A 23,062-nucleotide genomic window follows, 5' to 3' on the forward strand; every position below is an offset into this window, starting at 1 on the left:
TTCTTTTATAAGGGCACTAATCCCATTCATGAGGGCTCCACCTTCATGACCTAAGCCATTCTCAAAGCCTCCACTTCCAAATAACATCACTATGTGCATGTTCTTGCTTCTTGCTCAGTCGCTTCAGTCATGTCAGACTCTTTGTGACCCCATGGACTGTAGCCCACGAGGCTCCTCTGTCCATGGGATTCTCCAGGCAAGAATACTGGAGTGGGTTGCCATGCCCTCCTCCAGGACATCTTCCCCACTCAGGGATAGAACCCATGTCTCCTGCAGCTTCTGCATTGCAGGCAAATTCTTTATTGCTGAGCCACTGGGGAAGCCCCACCATCATTATTCATCAGTATACATCTGAACAGAAAAGAAAAATTCAGTCTATATTATAAGCAAACTAGCAAACAACAACAACAACAAAAGCATAGCCCAAGGGAATGAAATAAATTGGCAGAAACCAGTCCTGAGAACTTGGAGACTTACTAACAAAGTCCTTAAAACAACTGTCTAAAATACGCTCAAAGAGCTACAGGAGATGGACATGTACACATAGCCTTATTTTGAATGAATAACCAGCAGTGAATTACTATACAGCACAGGGAACTCTGCTCAATGTCATGTGGCAGCCTGGGTGGGAGGGGAGCTTGGGGTAGAATGGATACATGTGTGTGTATGACTGAGTACATCTGCTGCACCTGAAACTATCACAATATTGTTAATTGCTTATGCTCCAAAATAAAAAGTTTTAAAAAAGAGCTAAAGAATAAAAACAATGAAGGGAAGCCAGGAAAGTGATGTATGAATAAAATGAGAATATCAACAAAGATATAGAATTATAAAAGAAATCAAACAGAATTTTGGCATTGAAAATGCAATAACTGAATTAAAAATTGAGTAGAAGGATTCAACAGCAGATTTAAAGGAGCATAAGAAAGAATCAGCAAACTTGAGAATAGGATAATTGAAACTGTTGAGTCTGAGAACCAAAAGAAAAAAGAAAGGGGGGAACTTGTGGGATACCATTATGCAGTACAATATACAAGTAAAGAGAATCCCAGAAAAAGAAGGGAAATTATCTAAATAATGGCCAAAAGCTTGTGAAAATTGATGAAATACATGAACCGACAAATCCTGGAAACTTAAAAAATTCTAAGAAGGATAAAGCCAAAGAGACTCACACCAAGACATTATAATCAAATTATCTAAAGCTAAAAACAAAGAGAATACTAATATTGAAGACAATAAGAAAAAAGCAACTAACCATGTAAAAGGGATGATAATAACATTATTTCCAATTTCTTAGCAAAAACTGCAGAGGCCAGAAAACAATGAGACGTTATATTTAAAGTACAGAATGCAAAATGCAAAAGGCACCTTGGAAGACAGCTTGGCAATTTCTCACACACACACAAAACACCAAACAAACAAAAAAAAGAGACTGTTATCCTATGATTTAGCAATCATGCTGCTAGATATTTACCCAAAGGAGATAAAATAAGTCCATGAAAAAACTTGTGCAAGGATATATACAGCAGCTTGATTCATAACTGCCAGAATGTGGAGGCAACCAAGATGCCCTTTAGAAGGTGAATGGATAAACAAACTGTGGTATATACAGACAATACAATATTATTAAGTTGTAAAAAGAAATTAGCTCTAAAGCCATGATAAGGCACGTAGTAAAGTTAAATGCATGTTACCAAGGTAAAGAAGACAATCTGTAGTGCCTACCAACCTCATATTTCAACAATGTGATATTCTCAAAAAGGCAAAATTATGGAGACAGTAAAAAGATCAAAGATTACTAGATGTTACGAGTTTGCTGCTGCTGCTGCTAAGTCACTTCAGTTGTGTCTGACTCTGTGCGACCCTATAGACAGGAGCCCACCAGGCTGCTCCCCCGTCCCTTGTATTCTCCAGGCAAGAACACCGGAGTGTGTTGTCATTTCCTTCTCCAATTCATGAAAGTGAAAAGTGAAAGTGAAGTAGCTCAGTCGTGTCCGATTCTGAGCGACCCCATGGACTGCACCCCACCAGGCTCCTCCGTCCATGGGATTCACCAGGCAAGAGTACTGGAGTGGGTTGCCATTTCCTTCTCCAGTTATGAGTATGAGAATGATGAATAAAAATTACTCAGAAACTATTCTGTATGTAACAGATGTTTTCATTTATGTTAATTATATAAAATGAAAAATAAATAGAGACATGATTTTCAATTTACTACTGATACCAGAAATTTAAATTCATTAAAGCAGACCTTATTATTTATTTTCCTGTTAAAAATTTATTACAACATTTTTTTATAACCTCCCATTGCTAATATAAATTAACATGAGACAAATAAATGAAAGTATACTTACCAAGTCTTTTTCAACTACAATATGCATTTCTATATACTGAGAGAAGTCTGGAAGAGGCTAAAAAAATCACATACATAGGTAAAAAATGAAGAATTATTAAATATTTTAAGTAATGTCACTACTTCACGAATTCAATGTTAGAAATTCAATTTTATATATGAAAATAGAAGTAATTTTCAGACTACTGCCTTTGTTGCCTCTTTTGCATCTGTTCAGTTAATTAATTTACTCAGAAAACAATCAACTAATTTACTCAGAAAATAACTTTTACCTTCCACTGGTACAGGGCTACTCATTTGATTCTCTGCTCTGAAGGACATCGTCCCTTGATCACCACTGTATGTGAATTTACACCAGTTTAATGATTCCATCATACATTATTGTGTGTTATGATTTTATTTGTGACCTTGAAAGAGTAAGGGCACCTCTGTTTGGAGGGGTGGAATTCCATCTGAAGATAAAGCTAATCCTTGTATAATTAACCTCAGAAAAATGTGAGCAACTGAGAAACAAAATGACTGAGTTTCTTAAACTGTGCCATAGATATCTTAGGATGTGGAATCCGGTTACACTGTCATCACAGATCACAGTGGTTAACTTAGGCACAAATGTGAGGCCCAATGGGCTTATGATCTGTGTGATTTACACCCTGCCAATTTCTAGGGATAAAGTAATACTTGTTTTAACTACCATTAGTAAAATATTACTTGTTTCCATCATTATTTTTATATGAATTTAACCTGGGAGGAATACACTAAGGAAAGCTTATGAGAGAGTCTTTATGGACACTCTAAGATTGTAGTGTATTTGACTCAAAATAGTTATAATACTATCAACAATGGACAAATATATAGAAGCAGAAAAAGAGAATCAAATTTCAAAAATTGAGAAAACTTTTTATTATGCTTATTTTAAAGTCTGCATTTTTTTTTCTTTTTACACTGATTTAATTCCTTGAAAGTTCAAAACTATCACATTTTACTTAAATCGTTTTCCTTAACATAAAGAGGAGCAATAAAGAGGGAAAAACTAATCTGGGACTTAGCAAAGATGAAAGTCAAGACTATAGTAATTTAAAGGGAAAAAGTTAATAAGGTCATTAAGACAAATTCAGGGCTGCATGATCATTCATTTTTTCCACCTTTAAACATACTTTTAAAGCCTTGAAGACTTGGGTTTTTTTTTTTTTCCAAAACAATGCAAATGAAATCCCCTTACAGTCTAATCAATTTATTATAATTTCCATCCAAAGGTAAGCATCAAATGTTTCATGATAGTTTTGCTTATAGGACTCCATCCTTCCATTTAGGATGAAACAAGGAAAAGACACTGCTTTACTGGAGGATAAACACAAGCATTTATATTAATTGTGTTAGGGTTATATTAATGATTTGAAGGATTCAAAGTTATTTCTTTGTTTTAACCAACATAAGCTGCTACTGATGCTGCTGCTTAGTTGCTAAGTCGTGTCCGACTCTTTTGTGACCCAGCAGACTGCAGCCTGCCAGGCTCCTCTGTCTATGGGACTTCCCAGGCAAGAATACTGGGATGGGTTGCCATTTCCTTCTCCAGGGGACTTTCCTGACTTAGGGTTCGAACTGTGTCTCCTGCATCACTTGCATTGGCAGGCGGGTTCTTTGCCATTGCGCCACCTGGGATGCCCAACATAAGGGTTAGCTGACTTACATTTCCTGAAGTAATCCTTATTCATTTTCATCTTTGAGATAAGGACTGATGATATTTAGTTGATAATAATTTATTCATTTATTTGCTGGACAAGAAACTTTCAAGAGAAAAGATACATAGTCTGTCTTAGCAAAACAATTAAAAATTTAAGACAAAGGTGCCTAAAAGAATGCCAAGAAATGTGTGCCTTGGAAAGGTGGGTAGGTGCTAAGATTTCGGAAGACTTCAAAAGTCATTTTATTTAGTAAAAGAAACTAGTCAGTAAAGAAAACCAATTTCTTGGATACGTGTTATATGAGGTTGACTCCAATTACCTGAAATTTTGCTTTGGTCAAGTAAACACTAAAGAATTGAATCTAGGGAAGAAGACTAGAGAGCACTGCTAAGTAATCCAATTGCAATATAGTTGGAGTAAAGAGTTAAAATTAGAAGATGCCAAAGATCACTGGTAAGAATATTCAAGGAGAAGGGACATGAAGATGTTGATAGATGACAGACAGACAGAAAAACATATAAGTAGGTAAATAGTTCATGTGTGTTTTGTGTATTTTGTTTAACTTGGGCAATCATCATGTGCTACATAAGCTCAATAACTAGGAAAAAAATGGAATGAGAGTGGGAGATCTATAAATTCCATTAGATAAAGCCATGAAAAAATATACAAGATAATATATAAGACAAAAAAACCTTGAGACTTAACACAGGAAATACTGGAGAAGGAAATGGCAACCCACTCCACTGGTCTTGCCTGGAAAATCCCACGGAGGAGCCTGGCAGGTTACAGTTACCGGGGTCACAAAAAGTTGGACATGACTGAGCAACTGAGTACAACACAGGAAATATCATTATCTAGAATATGAGTGTATAAAGAAAAGAGAGAGAAGGTGATACATAGAGAGAGGCAGGAGAATGTTATCAGAGAGTAAAGTGAGTTGAAAATTCCAGGGAGTTTTTATGTTATTTCACCATTAACATTTACTCCATGGTAGTGGACTGAAACAACACAGAATCAACACAGTCTCAGCTGTCATTTTTGGGAAATGAAAATAAGTGAATGCTAACATTTATTTGGAAATTGACAGCATCAAGAATAGCCAGAACAATCTTGAAAAACAACACTACTGAAGGATGCACACTTACTAATTTCAGAACTTATTTCAAAAATATCTCAGTAAAAAAAAAGTGACTCTGGCATAAGAATAGACATAAAGATCAATGGAGTATTATTGCATGTGCAGAAATAATCCCTAAATCTTTAGTCAACTGATTTTGAAATAAAAGGGCCAGGCCATGGAAATTCAGTGAATAAAAGATGAGTCTCTTCAACAAATGGTGTTGGGAAAACTAGATATGCACATGAAAAATGATAAATTAGAGCCCTTCCTCCCTTTTTACAAAAATTAAATCAAAGTTGGATCATATATTGAAATGTAAGAGATTAAAGAATAAAACTTTTAGAGGAAATATGAAATAAATTTTGTAAATCTGGTGTGATAGTTAATTTTATCTGTGAACTTGACTGGGCCACAAATGCCCAGATATTTGTCCAAAAATTATTCTGGATATTTATTTGAAAATAATTTTGGATAAGATAAACATTTAAATTGGTGGACTTTTATTGGAGTAGATTATCCTTCATAATATGTGTGCACCTCATCTGCTCAGTTGAAAGTATTAATAGAACAAGGATTACCTTGTAGCAAGAATGTGCACATTGCTGTATTTGGAATGGATAACCAACAAGGACCTACTGTATTGCACAGGAAACTGCTTAATGTTATGTGGCAGTCTGGATGGGCAGAGGGCAGAAGTTTTGGGGAGAATGGTAACATACATAAGTATGGCTGAGTGCTGTTGCTTGTCCATCTGAAATTATCACAATATATTAATCAGCTATGAACATGTCGTCGCTCAGTCGTCCGACTCTTTGTGACCTCATGGACTGTAGCCGACCAGGCTCCTCCATCCATGGGATTTTCTAGGCAAGAGTACTGGAGTGGGTTGCCATTTCCTTTTCCAGGGGATCTTCCTGACCCAGGGATTGAACCTGGATCTCCTGCATTGCAGGCAGACGCTTTACCCTCTAAGCCACCAGGGAAGCCCCTTAATCAGCTATACTCCAATACAAAACAAAAGTTAAAAAAAATTCCTTCCAAGTGGCTGTCTTTAGACTTGAACACAACTTTTCCATGGTTTCCAGCCTGCTGGTCTGCAGTCTACTTTAAATCTTCTCATTCTTTCTGTGTATTTATATCAAATATATGTATATGTGTGTATACATACATGCAGACACACAGACACACACACACATCTTATTGGTTCTGCTTTTCTAGAGAAATATCTGTCATGGAAGACACCCTTTTAACTATTGCAGCTGCGAAACTGAGATTGTTGAAAACCAAACACAGAATCTCACTTTGTGAGTGAATGGACTACAATACAGGTTGAACTTCTACCCTCACGGGGTGTCTGCTGAAAGAAGTAAGATCCTAAAAATTGGAATGTGGGTGTATGAGAAACTCTGATGAAGCTGGGGTCATTAATCTTCTAAACTCTGGTGAGTCTTCTTTGTTGATTGAAGAAGTCTCTCCATCTTTGGATAAGGATATAAGGAAAGTATAATGGCCTACCCTAAGACAGTTGCCATAAAAGACACTTGTGATTCTTCTCAGGATCCTAGATAGGTGTCTTCAGTATTTATGTGAATGTCACTCATGCTTATTTTATCAAAATTCAGACATAATAGATATGGAGAAAGGAGTGCATCTGCAGACAAAAAAGATCTGGATGCCACTAATGGTAGAAAATGCCAGCTTGGAGTTCTGGAAAACTGAGTGACTAGTTTTGAGACTTACAATACAAGCTATGAAGTGTCTGGTATGTCTTGCTCTCTCTCAATAATTTGCAAGCAACTGGTTTATCATAAAAATACATTGTTTATATGGCTGCATAGTAATAACCACATAGTTTACTCAACTGATGACTCACCTCTACATTTTGTATCTTATAGGGCTTTTCTCTTGGCTCAATTTCTTTTTCAGTATATACAGAAGCACTTGAATCCCTAGGTTTTACTTGATAAACCATATGTTCAAAACCAATTGAAGGCTCCAAGGGCTCAATTCCATAACTTACATTTTCAAACTGTAGTAAGCCCCTACAAATTCCAAAAAAAGTGAATAAATAAAATAATTCATTTTTCTTAAAGTCAATAAAATTAAACAATCCGTTTTTTAATAGTATGTAGATATTTTCAGTCTTAACCTTGGGTGGTGAAATAGGAAAACATTACCAAGAATTCACAAATTTACTGAGTGGAATGAGTAGTAGTAATACTATTGGCATTTATCTAGCTATAATTAATACTATAAGGTTTCCACATATACTAAAAAAACCCTTAGTTCAGGAGGGAAGTAGGAGACATGGCAAGAGTTTTCATACCATGCTTTTCTAATGACAGTTTCCCATGATAAGCCATTACTCACTTTAAAACTTAGCAAAGGTCAATGAAACTAAAAGTTGATTCATTGAGAGGATAAACAAAATGAATAAACCTTTAGCCAGACTCATCAAGAAAAAAAGAAGAGGACTCAAATCAATACAATTAGAAATGAAAAAGAAGTTATAACTGACACTACAAGTTGCTACAAACAACTATATGCCCTAAAATGGACAACTTAGAAGAAGTGGACAAATTCTGAGGATACAAGCTTCTAAGAGTGAACCAGAAAGAAATGGAAAATATGAACAGGATAATGACAAATACTGAAATTGAAACTGTGATTAAAACTTCCAAACAAAAGGCCAGGGACAGAAAACTTAGCAGGTGAATTATTTCAAGCACTTAGAGAAGAGTTAACACCTATTCTTCCCAAATCATTCAAAAACATTGCAGAAGAAGGAACACTCCCAAGCTCATTCTATGAGGTCATCACCACCATGACACCAAACTGAGATAATGATGTCACAAAGAATACTAAAGGCCAATATAACTGATGAACATGGATGCAGAAATCCTCAATAAAATATTAGCAAACAGAATCCAACAACACATTAAATAATCATACACCATGAGCAAATGGGATTTATCACAGGGATGGAGGGATCCCTCAACATATATAAATTGATCACAGTGATATATCAAATTAACAAACTCAAGAGGAAAAGTCATATGATCATTTCAACACACACAGAAAAAGTTTTGACAAAACTCAGCACCTATTTATGATAAAAACACTCCAAAAAGTTAACATAGAGGGAACATACTTCAACATAATGCAGGCCATATATGACAAACCCACAGCAAACATCATTCTCAACAGTGAAAAACTGAAAGCATTTCCTCTAAGATCAGGAACAAGACAAGGATATCCACTCTCACCACTTTTATTCAACACAGTTTTGGAAGTCCTAGCCAGGGCAATAGAGAAGAAAAAGAAATAAAAGGAATACAAATTGGAAAAGAAGCAAAATTGTCCTGTTTGCAGATTAATGGTACTACACACAGAAAATCCTAAAGATACCACCAGAAAACTACTAGAGCTCATTAATGAACTTGGTAAAGTTGTAGGATACAAAATTAACACACTAAAATCTCTTGCATTTCTATATATTAACAATACAAGATTCAAAAGAGAAATTAATGAAACAATCTACTTACCATCATATCAAAAAGAAACAAGTAACTAGCAATAAACCTATCTAAGGAGGCAAAAGACCTGTACTCAGAAAGCTCTAAGATACTGATAAGAGAAAGCAAAGATGACACAAACGGATGTAAAGATATACCATGTTCTCAGATTTGAAGAATCAATATTGTCAAAATGACTATACTATCCAAAGTAATCTACAGATTAAATGTAATCAATATCAAATTCCCAGTGGCATTTTTCAGAGAATTAGAACCAAAAAAATTTAAAATTTGTACGAAAAAACAAAAGACCTTGAATGGCCAAAACAATCTTGAGAAAGAAAACTGGAGCTGGAGGAATCAGGCTACCCGACTTCAGAGTATAGTACAAAGTGACATTCATCAAAACAGTATGGCATTGGCACAATAATAGAAATATTGAAACTGGATAGAAATTTCAGAGCTAAACCTATGACCTATGGTCACCTAATCTATGAAAAGGAGGCAAGATATACAATGGAGAAAAGACAATCTCTTCAATAAGTGGTGCTGGGGAAAAGAAAACCAGACAGCTATATGTAAAAGAATAAAATTAGAGCATTCTTTAATACCATTCCCAAAAATAAACTCAAAATGAATTGAAGACCTGAACATAAAACTGGATTCTATAATACTCTTAGAGGAAAACACAGGCAAAACACTTTCTGGGATAAATTGCTGCAAGATCTTTTTTGATCCACCTCTCAGGGTAATGAAAATAAAACCAAAAATAAATGCAATGTAATATAACTAAAAAATTTGGCACAGCAAAAGAAACCATCAACAAAACAAAAATATAAGCCCATGAAATAGGACAAAATATTTGCAAGGGATTAATCTTTTAAATATATAAATAGTGCATGCAGCTCAATATCAAAAAACACAACAAACTAATCAAAAACAGGGGTGGAAGATCTAAACAGACATTTTTCCAAAGATGATATACATATGGCACATGAAAAAATGCTTAATATCACTAATTACTAGAGAAATGCAAATCAAAACTACAATGAGGAACCACTTCACACTATTTAGGATGGCCATAATTAAAAAGTGTACAAATAAATAATGCTGGTGAGGGTGTGGAGAAAAGGGAACCCTCCTACATTGTTGGTCAAAGTATAAATCAGTACAGCCACTATGGAGAACAGTATGGTAGCTCCTTAAAAAACTAAAAATAGAGCTACCATATGACATAGCAATCTGACCCTTGGATATATATCTGGAGAAAAGCATAATTTGAAAAGATACATGTGCCCCAATATTCACTGCAGCACTATTTGTAACAGTCGGCACATGGAAGCAACCTAAAAGTCTACTAACAGAGGAATGAATAAAGAAGATGTGCTACATATCTACATTGGAAAATGTAGATAAAAAGGATATAAAGGCCATAAAAGCCATAAAAGGCTTTTTGTAGCAACAAGGCATTTGTACAAAATGCCATTTGTAGCAACATGGATGGACCTAGAGATTGTCATACTGACTGAAGTTGGTCAGAGAAAGATAAATATTATCTGATACCACTTATATGTGGAATTAAAAAAAATGTTACAAATGAGCATATTTACAAAACAGAAATAGAGTCACAGATGTAGAAAGCAAACTTAGGGTTACCAATGGGGGTGGGTGGAGGGAGGGATAAATTGGTAAATGCGAATTGACATATATGCATTACTATATATAAAATAAATAACCAACAAGAACCTCCTGAATAGCACAAGAAACTTTGCTCAATACTCTCTAATATTCTATATGGGAGAAGAATCTAAAGAAGATTGGATATATATATATATATATGAATACATGTGTGTAAATATATATATATATACACACACACACACACACACAGGCACCTGACTCACTTTGCTATACAGTAGAATCTAACATAACTTTGTAAATCAACTGTACTTCAATAAAAATTAACTAAAAATAAAAATAAAACTTCTGAATATAATTTCTAAATTTGAAAATTATTTCTTAAAAATTCCATTTTGCAACCATAAAATTATATATCACAACCTGAGTCCAGTACATGTGCTAATGATCGCCATAGAATTTGGATAACCTTCAATATCCCCTTGGTAGTAGCAAAAGTTCTGAAAAATAAAGAAAAACATATGCACTTCTATCAGAATACTTCATGTTAAATGCACTATTCTCAAATATTTAAAACATATATACATATAGTGTATGCATCAAACACTTACTATTTCCAAGACAGATATATAATATTATTAGATGAACATTTAACCTCAGTTTTCCAAAATTGTGCCCACAAGTTTCTAAGAATAAGTACACTTCCATGATCTTTTCTATTATAAATTAAACATGATAGCTCCTATCATTAAGATCAAGGCAAAAATCATCAAAAACTTATTTTTTCAAATTCTTCTGACTTATTTTTTCAAGGTAGATATAAAAATATAAATAAATCCAAAAACTTCCAAATTTATCAAATTAAAAATTACTTTATTATAATGGCAGAGTAAATTACATTGGATTATAAACTCCCAAATTTACTGAAAAACTAATTCACACATTTAGAAAGCTCAATGAATTCAAAGAGTTTAAAACAAAGAGATCCATAAACAGACGCATCAGCAAAAACATTAAAAATCAAAGAATCAAATCTTGAAAGCAGCATGAGAAAACTAATTACCTTAAAAGAGAACTCCAGTGATATTTGCATAGATTTCTCTGTAGAAACTACAAAGGTTAGGAAGCAGAGGGCTAACATAATGTACTTAAAGAAAAAAAAATTACTCAAGGGTTCTATATCAAGCAAGGCAATGTTTAAAAATAAAATAAAATACATTTATTTCCATATGAACAGAAACTTTGAGAATTTGTTATTACTTGCCCGGCCTTACATGGAATACTTAAGGAAATTCTTCAGGTTGAAAGTAAGTGATCTCAGATAGTAATTCAAATCCACATAAAATTTCAAAGAGAGCTCAAGAAGGTTATTATGTAATTGAAAAAGCATAGTATAAAGGCATATTTTCCCTTTCATTCTCTTAACTGATTTAAAAATCAATAGAGTAAAGTAATATGTATATATGCTTCCCTGATGGTTCAGTTGGTAAAGAATTTGCCTGAATTGCAGGACATTGCCTACAATGCAGGAGACCCAGGTTTGATCTCTGAATCAGTAAGATCCCCTGGAGAAGGAAAGGGCAATTCACCCCAGTATTCTTGCCTGGGAAATCCATGGACAGAGGAGCCTGGCAGCTATAGTCCATGGGGTCACAAGAATCAGACACCACTTACTGACTAAACCATAAAATGTACATAGCGTATTACTGGGTCAAAGAAATAGAATATATTTGCCAATAACAGCATATAGAAGGTGAGTGGAAACAAAGAAGTACTAGGTTAAGGAAAGGACTGCAGACAGTAAAGTAAATGTAACAGTGAACTGTTGGGCTTGTACATTAATAAATGTAATATGTACAACAATAATACCACAGAAGGGAGGGAAATAAACAGTTTTAGGGGAAAATGTCTCTGTGTCTCACTGGAATTAAGGTAATATAAATCTAAAATTGCATCAGTTCAGTTGAGTCGCTCAGTTGCCTCTGACTCTTTGCGACCCCATGAACTGCAGCACGCCAGGCCTCCCTGCCCATCACCAACTCCCGGAGTCCAGCCAAACCTATGTCTATTTGGTCGGTGATGCCATCCAACCATCTCATCCTCTGTTGTCCCCTTCTCCTCCTGCACTCAATCTTTCCCAGCATCAGGGTTTTTTCCAATGAGTCAGCTCTTTGCATCACGTGGCCAAAGTATTGGAGTTTCAGCTTCAACATCAGTTCTTCCAATGAACACCCAGGACTGATCTCCTTCAGGAAGGACAGGTTGGATCTCCTTGCAGTCCAAGGGACCGCCAAGAGTCTTCCCCAACACCACAGTTCAAAAGCATCAATTCTTCGGTGCTCAGCTTTCTTCACAGTCCAACTCTCACATCCATACATGGCCACTGGAAAAACCATAGCCTTGACTAGACGGACCTTTGTTGGCAAAGTAATGTCTCTGCTTTTTAATATGCTGTCTAGGTTGGTCATAACTTTCCTTCCAAGGAGTAAGTGTCTTTTAATTTCATGGCTGAAATCACCATCTGCATTGAATTTGGAGCCCAAAAAAATAAAGTCAGCCCTTGTTTCCACTGTTTCCCCATCTATTTGCCATGAAGTGATGGGACCGGAGGCCATGATCTTAGTTTTCTGAACATTGAGCTTTAAGTCAACTTTTTCACTCTCCTCTTTCACTTTCATCAAGAGGCTTTTTAGTTCTTCAGTTTCTGCCATAAGGGTGGTGTTATCTGCATATCTGAGGTTATTGATATTTCTCCTGGCAATCTTGATTCCAGCTTGTGCTTCCTCCAGTCCACCATTTCTCTTGATGCACTCTGCATATAAGTTAAATAAGCAGGGGGACAATATATAGCCTTGATGTACTCCTTTTCCTATTTGGAACCAGTCTGTTGTTCCATGTTCAGTTAGAAAAAAACAAACTACCTTCTCTGTCCATGGTGCTTCTTCTAGCATCAGCACTCGTGAACTCACAGAGCGCCTTATCCACTGCCGTGTCTTCTACACAGTGTTGTGTCTGATACAGAAACTTTTTTCTCAGTGAATTAAGTGCAGCCATTCGTTTATGTGGGCTTCCCTCAAAGCTCAGTCAGTAAAGAATCTGCCTGCAAAGCTGGAGACCTGAGTTTGATCCCTGGGTCAGGAAGATCCCCTGGAGAAGGAAATGGCCACCCACTCCAGTATTTTTTGCCTGGGGAATCCCATGGACAGAGAAGCCTAGCCAGTACAGTCCATGGGGTCGCAAGAGTCAGACACGACTTAATAACTAAACCACCACCATCACCATTGGTTTATGTACATATCTAACCATACAGTCTATCATCTGGAAGTGGCTGATCTAATTTAAAGGTAGACTAGCTTACTGAACACTCTTCTACCCTGGTAAGTTGGGAGACATTACTCTGAAAGGCTGGGGTTCTCTTTGCATCAGAGACCAGTATATGGCAAGTTTCACTAAGAGCCTCAATACATTTGTCCAGATACAAGGTGTTGAAATGGGGGTCTCACCTTCCCAACATTATATCTAATAACTATTTTGTAGCTTTTTTGCTTTCTACCATAGTAACTTTTAGCTCCCATCCACCAGTGGGGAATTTGTTCACCCAGGGACACAATAATGATTCTACTACTTTGGATGATGAAACTTCCACCTGGAGATTTTGAGCTACTTCTGCCACTGTACAAATGAGCAGGCTAACACAGTGGCTGGAGGGACTGACTCTGAACACAGTAGGGAAAATTGTTGCTTAAAAAGTGCTATGTCTTCAATCCACTTGACTATAACAGTAACCAAAATAAGATATGATTAAGGATGCAGACTGTTTGGGAATGAAGATTTGTGTTATTATGCTAGGTAAACATTCATAAGAAGCTTTGATAGGTCTGGTTGAGAGCAATGGAAATGCAAGGCAGGTGGTGGGTAAAAGAAGTCATACACAGCAATCATAACTGATCACAGAGGCGAAGACTCTAGCAGCTTTGCATATGTTATTTTGGCTTGCCACATGCCTATGTATCTTTATTTGTATGTACCAACCATTTTCTTCTCCCCCCCCCCGCCCCCTTCTATCATCAGCTTACATACAAGTGGCTGGAAGTTAACTTTACAAGTTAATTTAACCTCATGTTAACACAGCATTCAGCGGGACTGTGACTGAATTTGTGGAGAGTTTAATATTGCTACCAATGGACACAATGACACGTAATTGTGTGTCTCATCAATTTGTGAAAGAATGAAAATCGCTTTAATTGTGAAAAGGTTGGTTGAATGTTGTTAACTAGAAATGGGTGACTCTCTTGTTTTTTCAGGGTTCAAATGTGTATAAAAGAGCACATATGGGGGGCTTCCCTGGTGGCTCAATGGTAAAGAATCTGCCTGCCAATTCAGGAGAGGTGTGTTCAGTCCCTGGTATGGGAAGATTCCACATGCCATGGAGAAACTAAGCTGTGTGTCACAACTATTTATCCTGTGCCCTAGAGCCTGTGCTCCACAACAAGAGAAGCTGCAGTAGTGAGAAGCCTGCACACCACCACGAAGAGTAGCCCTCACTCGCTGCAACTAGGGAAAAGACTGCACAGTAACGAAGACCCGGCACAGCAAAAAAAAAAAAAAAATTCATTTTTTTTTAATTTAAATGAGTGCATATGGAAACTGAATAATCTAAGTTGTAAGGCTCTGTTGATTATTAATGCCTTGCAACTCAGTTTCAAATTAACCTTTCGCCTGCTTTGTGCAAATGAATATGGGCCCCTTAATTATTTTTTCCTTTGCTATGGATCAAGCTTTGCTAGCACCGGGTGCTGGTGAGCATGGGAAGACAGCTCTGCTGTCTGGTTCCAGGGTGCTAGCTTGGTAGGCTCCTACAGAGAGGACAGTTGTGGCAACGCCAGGATGCTTCAGTGACTGGTGGTCACTAACACCCTTCAGCCAGTAGTTTCCATCCGTCCAGGCCCCTCTCCTTCCTCAGTGGAGTGAGTTTGGTGAGACAGCTAGTGAGCAGCTCTCCTGGCTACCCAAAGGGCAGATTTCCCTTGGATGGTTCTGAAGAGAAATTTCACAGCAACATCACTTGGAACAGCACCACAGTGACTTCTGCTATTCGAAGATGCATGGTCTTGCCACTTTCAGCAATCCCAACTCTGGGGTAAAGAAACAGGCTTCTTTAACCCATCCTAGGGTTGCCAACTGCTTCTTGTATCTGATATTCCTATGTCCTTTAAAGTTCTCTTTACTTCTTTTTTACTCTAATCCCTGTTACAGTTAATAATTCCCTATATCAAACTTTCTATGTGCAAATTTTTGAGTGATTTCTTTAGACATAGACTAACAGTTTCTTACATTTTTTAGATACTTCATTGACTTATCATCGTATTTGTATTTTTTGACTGTGGGTTCATATACAGCTTCATCTGCATAAATCACACTTTATACAATCAAGAGAAAATATCTCTTCCTTTCCTCCAGGTTCTGACTACTTTCCTGCAAATGTGGTTTATATTGTCCAGACTGATAACACGTCTAATTCTTCAAAATTATCAGTAAATTATATCAATCTTATACATAAGTTGATTGGAAAAGTTGGAAATCAATAAATAAATCATTTTAGGTCAGAGAGAATACAATTTCGATAGAGTACTCAAAGGTTTATTATTATTATTATTTTTTCATTTATTTTTATTAGTTGGATGCTAATTACTTTACAATATTGTAGTGGTTTTTGTCATACATTGACATGAATCAGCCATGGATTTACATGTATTCCCCATCCTGTTCCCCCCTAATGCAATGGATGAAACTGGAGCCCATTATACAGAGTGAAGTAAGCCAGAAAGATAAAGAACATTACAGCATACTAACACATATATATGGAATTTAGAAAGATGGTAATGATAACCCTATATGCAAAACAGGTTTATCATTTTTATACAATTTCCTTTCCCAGTTTTTTCATGTTTTTCTATTGTCATTTTCCTGCACTGTTTTCCTTTACCATACCGTGTTCAGTCTTCTACTAGCACTCAAAATGAACGTGTATAAACTTAGCAACAGGAAGAATGTTGCTGTTGTGTGTACCTCCTACAAATTTTGATTTGATGAAGTTGATTGATAGTTCTGCTCAAGTCATCATCATATTTGCTGAGTTTCTTCCTACTTCACCTATTGATTATTGAGAGAGAGAGTGTGTGTTTGTGTGGGCACGTGCATCCAGTTATGTCTGATTCTTTGTGGCTCTATGGACTGTAACCTGCCAGGCTCCTCTGTCCAGGGGATTCTCCAGGTAAGACTACTGGAGCAGATTGGCATTTCCTACTTCAGGGATCTTCCTGACTCAGGGATCGAACCCTCATCTCTTGGGTCTCCTGCATTGGCAAGTGGATTCTTTATCACTAGCACCATAGAGAGAGAAGTCTAAATCTTCAGTAATAATAATTTAATTATTTTTCATTTCTGTCCATTTCTGCCTCCTATAACTTGACGTCTATTTTTACATGCATACATATTTCAGATTGTTACGCCATCTTGTAATTTTACTTTTGAACCAGCATGAGTATCTCTCTGTCCTGAAGAGACCATAAAGTAAGCTGCAGACATGGGGAACAACCCTGTGATGACCAACCTAGACAGCATATTAAAAAGCAGAGACATTATTTTGCTGACAAAGGTCTGTCTAGCCAAAGCTATGGTTTTTCCAGTAGTCATGTGTGGATGTGAGAGTTGGACTATAAAGAAAGCTGAGTGCTGAAGAATTGATGCTTTTGAATTGTGGTATTGGAGAAGACTCTTGAGAGTCCCTTGGACTGCAAAGAGATCAAACCAGTCCATCCTAAAGGAAATCAGTCCTGAATATTCATTGGAAGGACTGATGCTGAAGCTGAAACACCAATACTTTGGCCACCTGATGCGAAGACTGACTTATTGGAAAAGACCTTGATGCTGGGAAATACTGAAGGCAGGAGGAGAAAAGGATGTCAGAGAATGAGATGGTTGGATGGCATCACTGACTTGATGGACACGAGTTTGAGTAAGCTCTGGGAGCTGGTGATGGACAGGGAAGACTGGAATGCTGCAGTCCATGGGGTCACAAAGAGTGGACATGACTGAATAACTGAACAGAAATGATCAGGGAACAAATTCTGTGTCTGATAGGTTGAATTGGTTTCTTGTAGATAAGCCTTTAGTTAGCAAGATTTTAGGGATGAAAATCACTTGTGGAATTCATGAAAAACAGATTTATATGCTTCTAACCCAATTTAATAAACTCTCCTGATTTTTCCTACACTGAAGATAGGCTTGAAGCTTTGGCAAACATACTTTGCTAACATGGTATTTGAGGCCAGCATTCAATAACTTGCTACATTCAGGTTATTACTAAAACAGTCTTTGATTTGTCTCTTTAAGTACACATTTGTTTTTCATGACTATCTCCTGGGGAGGGAGGAAATAGAGTTAGGTGTTAGGTATATACAATCACATAAAAAGTAGGTGTGGGACATTGTGGCCACGTGCATATTATTATTATTATTATTTTTATCTTTGTCTCTCTCCCTCTCGAGGTTTCCCAGGTAGCTCAATGGTAAAAATATGCCTGCCAGTGCAGAAGACATAGAAGCTGTGGGTTTGATCCCTGGAGACTGAAAAGACAACCCATTCCTGTATTCTTGCCTGGAGAATCCCATGGACAGAGGAGCCTGGCGGGCTAGACCATAGGGTTACAAAGAGGTGGATATGATTGAGCATGCACACCATCTCCTTCACCACACTCACACACACACACACACACACACACACACAATGCCACATAGTATGTCTGTTTTATTTATATATATGCATAAGTGTATATATCATAAGACTTCTAGACAGTATGCATTATCTATACATTTGTATAGAGAACTCCATAGATGATTCACATGTATTTGCCTACTCTGTTGGGCAAAATTGAAAGAACTCACCATATTTATTATTTTCCCTGTTAAGAGCTTAGTCTATAAAAATACTTTCACTTCAATATAATGGTATAATTTGCTACATAGAAATCAGGATTGCAAACAAAAAATCAAACAGGTATTGGTGTGTGCTAAGCCGCTCAGTCATGTCCGACTCTTTGTGACCCCATGGCCTATGTATCCTGCCAGGCTCCTCTGTCCATGGGATTCTTAGGCAAGAATACTGGGGTGGGTTGCCATGACCTCCTCCAGGGGGTCTTCCGGACCAAGGGATCGAACCCACACCTTCAGCATCTCCTACATTGATACATCTGGCTGACAGTAGGTAACTGAAACCAGGGAAAGAGAAAGCAGTGATAAAAGGATGATGGTGCTCACCCAGTCCTACCAGTCACCACCTTAGTGAACCAGACCTTCTTGTGCAGGTATTCTCAGAGGCTGCACTGGATGAGCCTCTTCATTCCCCAGTTGCCACACGTGCACAGCACTTGTGGTCATCTCTTTTCTGCTCTCCCAGGCTAGCAAGGCCTTCCACCTCTTTCCCTGGTTCACCCTCTATACTGCTAACCGAACAGCCACTGGTGAGTGTGAACATGGCTAGGCTAGTTCTGGCTGGAATTTCCCCAGCGGTTCCTTGTGTCAGTAGGGATGAAGTCCATATGGAATTCCATGGCACAGCATATCTTTCATGGCCTGGCCCGCTCATATCCTTCTCCTGCTTGCTGTGTGCCTGCCCAGGCGTTTCATGCTATGGGCATACTTAGCTATCTCAGAGTCACTGGTCTTAGACCCATTCCCCAAGGGGAATGCAGATATGCCTCCCGCCATCTTAAAACCCATTTCCTTGGCCACCTTCTTCTGTTGAAGGCTTGGCTCAAAACCATTTCTGTGTGAATTTCTCCGAGACTAGTTATCACCATGTTTCGCGTATTGGTGCTGCTGCCACTGCTGCCAAGTCGCTTCAGTCGTGTCCGACTCTGTGCGACCCCATAGAGGCAGCCCACCAGGCTCCGCCGTCCCTGAGATTCTCCAGACAAGAACACTGGAGTGGGTTGCCATTTCCTTTTCCAATGCATGCAAATGAAAAGTGAAAGTGAAGTCGTTCAGTCGTGTCCGACTCTTTGCGACCCCATGGACTGCAGCCTACCAAGTTCCTCCGTCCATGGGATTTTTCAGGCAAGAGTACTGGAGTGGGGCACCATTGCCTTCTCCGCACGTATTGGTGAGGCACGGTAAATGGAAAAAGCAAAAACAGCATTTCAGGCATGGGTGATCCCTCAAATTCTATGCATCCTTCTATATTATTTTTACAAGAAATCACAAGCTTTATTAAATGAAGCTCTGAATATTCCAAATAGATGAACATTTAATGTATTCCTTAATGTGCATGAAATGTAATGTGTGTACTTCTTTGGTCCCTGAACATCAGACAATCTTTGGATTCTCCTTTTCTTCCAGTTTTAGCTTTCCTGACTCAAGTCAGGTTCTCTCATTGTAAGTATCTCACTCCATATCCAACCCTTTAACCACATTCATATGCACCATCATGAAACAGTGGCTTAAATGCATCATGGTCATTTGTGGTTTGTTTAACCATCTGTGTCACAAAGCTAACTGAAAACACATCATCAAAATGCTGTTATATTTGTGCCAAAACACAACTCCAGCCCTTTATAATCTAGCACTATGTGGACCCTAAGTAAGAGGATCACAGAATCTCATATAATAAAGGCAAAACAGACAATAAAACATACCTGGAACTGTTGTTCAAGAGGTTTCATACTTCCTGTGCCACTGTAACCATAAACTCTAAAATTATGAGGTAAGAAAGCTCTGTAAAATAAGATTTTCATGGAAAATTAAATAAGTATCTAAGGGAAAATGTCTTTCCTAGATTTTATTTTGAAAAGATATTTCTTTCATTATATTTATTATAGATAGGAAGAGAGACAGAGAGAGAGAAAGGGAGAGAAAGGAGACAGAGAGATTCTCTGAATACAAGAATTTAGTTCTAATTTTGGAGAAGGAAATGGCAACCCACTCCAGTATTCTTGCCTGGAGAATTCCATGGACAGAGAAGTCTGGTGGGCTGCGGTTCATGGTGTCACAGAGAATCAGACACGACTGAGTGACTAACACACACACACACACACACACACACACACAGTTCTAATTTGGCTCAAAATTTCTTGTCTTCAGACTTCTCCTCATTCACCTCATTGTCACTGTCCTCCCTGCTGTTTTTTAAACACAGTGGGCATTACCCATTGTGTTTAAACACATTACCCATTGTGTGACAGTGAGGTGAATGGGTAACGACAACCCTATATGCAAAACAGAAAAAGAGACACAGATGTACAGAACAGACTTTGGGACCCTGGGAGAATGTGAGGGTGGGATGTTCTGAGAGAATAGCATTGAAACAAGTATACTATCAAGGGTGAAGCAGATCACCAGCCCAGGTTGGATGCATGAGACAAGTGCTCAGGGCTGGTGCACTGGGAAGACCCAGAGGGATGGGATGGGGAGGGAGGCGGGAAGGGGGATCGGGAAGGGGAACACATGTAAATCCATGGCTGATTCATGTCAATGTATGGCAAAAACCACTACAATATTGTAAAGTAAATAGCCTCCAACTAATAAAAATAAATGAAAAAAAAAAAAAAAACAACAAAGTGGGCAGACTTTCTTCTCAAGGTATTTGCACTAGCTGTTGCCTGTTCCAGGATGTTTTTCAACATAGCTGGTTGTCTAACCTACTTCAAGTCTTTGCTTATATACTTGCATGTCCCTGAGGCTTCTCTCGACAAGTTTATAAAACTTGGTAACTTTCCCAATTATTGAAGCATATGATTTTCAAATGACACTTCTTACTTTGCGCTGTAATTTTGCTTAAGCATGTGTCGCTTTCTAATATTCTTTCTAATCCCCTTTTTTAAATCACATTATTATTAGTCTCATTTGATAATATAAAATTCATATGCATTTTGTTTACTCATGTAATTCAAGCTCTTTAAAAATATCTGGAAAATAATAGTCAACAAATATTGAACTAACATGACATGAAGTCAACAGACAAGGTAGGGCTCTCACTTTAAAACACATTATTTGTAAACATGGGAAGAGGATATTTAAAAGTCTCTATAAAAAGAAAAGGTAGGTGTAGGTATTTCCTTTTCATTTTCCCAATATGTATAGTATAAAAATTGGTAACTGTCATGGCAGTCTGGATTTGTTAAAGCAAAAGATCAAAGAGCCAAACCACTGACAAGCAGACCAAAATTTCCCTCATTCTGGTAGCAAAAAAGAAAATAACACACAATGGAGTGGAGCTCTAGGAAATGCACAGATTCTGGGTTGAAAGCCCTATGAAGAGGCTTAGCTAGTGATTTGCAGGTACTGTTTTTTGGCAAAGAAAGAAGTCATATATCTATGCTTGGCCGAGGGAGGAAGCTATTACTGAGAGGTCTAGAAACCAGCAGAACTTTTGGTGGCTGTGCAGTTCTGGAATAAACATATGAATATTTATGTTGTATCAAATACATAGCTTCTTTCCCTGTAAAATCATTTGCCACATTTTGAAGTTGCACAGAGTAGCCAAGGGGCTAAATCTCTGAAAATAAGACCAAATATTTTTTTCAAAATTGATGATACAGACTCAATAAATCCTATTTTATTCAAGCATGATAAAAGCAAAGAAAAATTACACCTACATTACTAGTTTTAAAGGCTGATGAAAACCAAAATAAAACCTTCTAAGTATCAAGAAGAAAAAGATGTTCCCTTTAAAGAAGAGCACTAAACTAAGACTGAGAACTTAAGTTGTCAATACAAAAGAGGAAAGCCAGAAGACAATGAAATAAATACTTTTAAAGGACAAAAGTCATTTTAAAAAGGTCATCCCAGAAGTTATTCCAGCAAAAAAGTTTTTAAGAATAAGGTTAGACACAATTGTAAAAAAAAAAATGTACATATGAACACCAAGAGGGAAAAGAGAGGGGTGGAATGAATTAGGAGACTGGGATTGATGTATATACACTGTTGACACTATGTATAAAATAGATAACTAAATAGAACCTACGGTATAGCACAGGGAACTAACTACTCAGTGGTCTGTGGTGGCCTAAATGGGAAGGAAATCTGAAAAAGAGGGGATATATGTATATGTATGGCTGATTCACTTTGTTGTGCAGTAGAAACTAACGCAATATTGTAAACCAACTATACTCACATAAAAATTATCTTCTTTCTTTTCTTGATTTTTTTTAAGATTTATTTTTAATTGGAGAATAATTGCTTTACAATGTTGTGTTGGCTTCTGATGTGCAATGTGAATCAGCCATAAGTACACACATATATCCCTCTCCCTCCTGAAAGGCCCCCTTCAGCCCCTTCCACCCCATCATCTAGGTCATCACAGAGCACCAGGCTGAGCTCCCTGTGACATACAGCAGCTGCCCACTAGCTATCTGTTTTATACATGGTAGTGCATATGTTCCACTGCTACTCTCTCAATTCATCTAATTTTTTTTTTTAAGAGATTTAACTGACCACAAAGGGGAAAGTGAGGTGAAGATGGGGCAGAGAGAGATTTGAAAGATGCTGGCCCTGAAGATTCAAATGATAAGGTCACAGGCCAAGGAAAGCTGGCAACCACCAGAAGCAGGGAGGTGTGGAAGACACACTATGCCTCCCCCAGGGAGCCTAGTCCTGCTGACATCTTAATTTTGTCTCAGGGATGCTAATTTCAGAAATCTGGCCTCCAAAAATGTGAGGCAATACATTTCTATTGTTGTAATCCACTCCGTTTGTGG

At 37.5% G+C, this 23,062-nt stretch overlaps 1 protein-coding gene across 1 annotated transcript in view; it reads right to left on the reverse strand.

Moving 5' to 3' along the window:
- The window catches only part of ADAM2 (ADAM metallopeptidase domain 2), a 108,424-nt gene that overhangs the window by 80,062 nt on the left and 5,300 nt on the right, over positions 1-23,062 (reverse strand). The window contains exons 4-7 of the mRNA XM_043454360.1: positions 20,003-20,081; positions 10,732-10,808; positions 7,029-7,197; positions 2,355-2,411 (exon numbers count right to left, since the gene is read on the reverse strand). Of these exons, the coding sequence (XP_043310295.1) occupies positions 2,355-2,411; positions 7,029-7,197; positions 10,732-10,808; positions 20,003-20,081 (382 nt within the window). The remainder of the gene's footprint in view (positions 1-2,354; positions 2,412-7,028; positions 7,198-10,731; positions 10,809-20,002; positions 20,082-23,062) is intronic.

The sequence above is a fragment of the Cervus canadensis genome, chromosome 31 (genome assembly GCF_019320065.1).
Source record: "Cervus canadensis isolate Bull #8, Minnesota chromosome 31, ASM1932006v1, whole genome shotgun sequence".
NCBI lineage: Eukaryota > Metazoa > Chordata > Mammalia > Artiodactyla > Cervidae > Cervus > Cervus canadensis.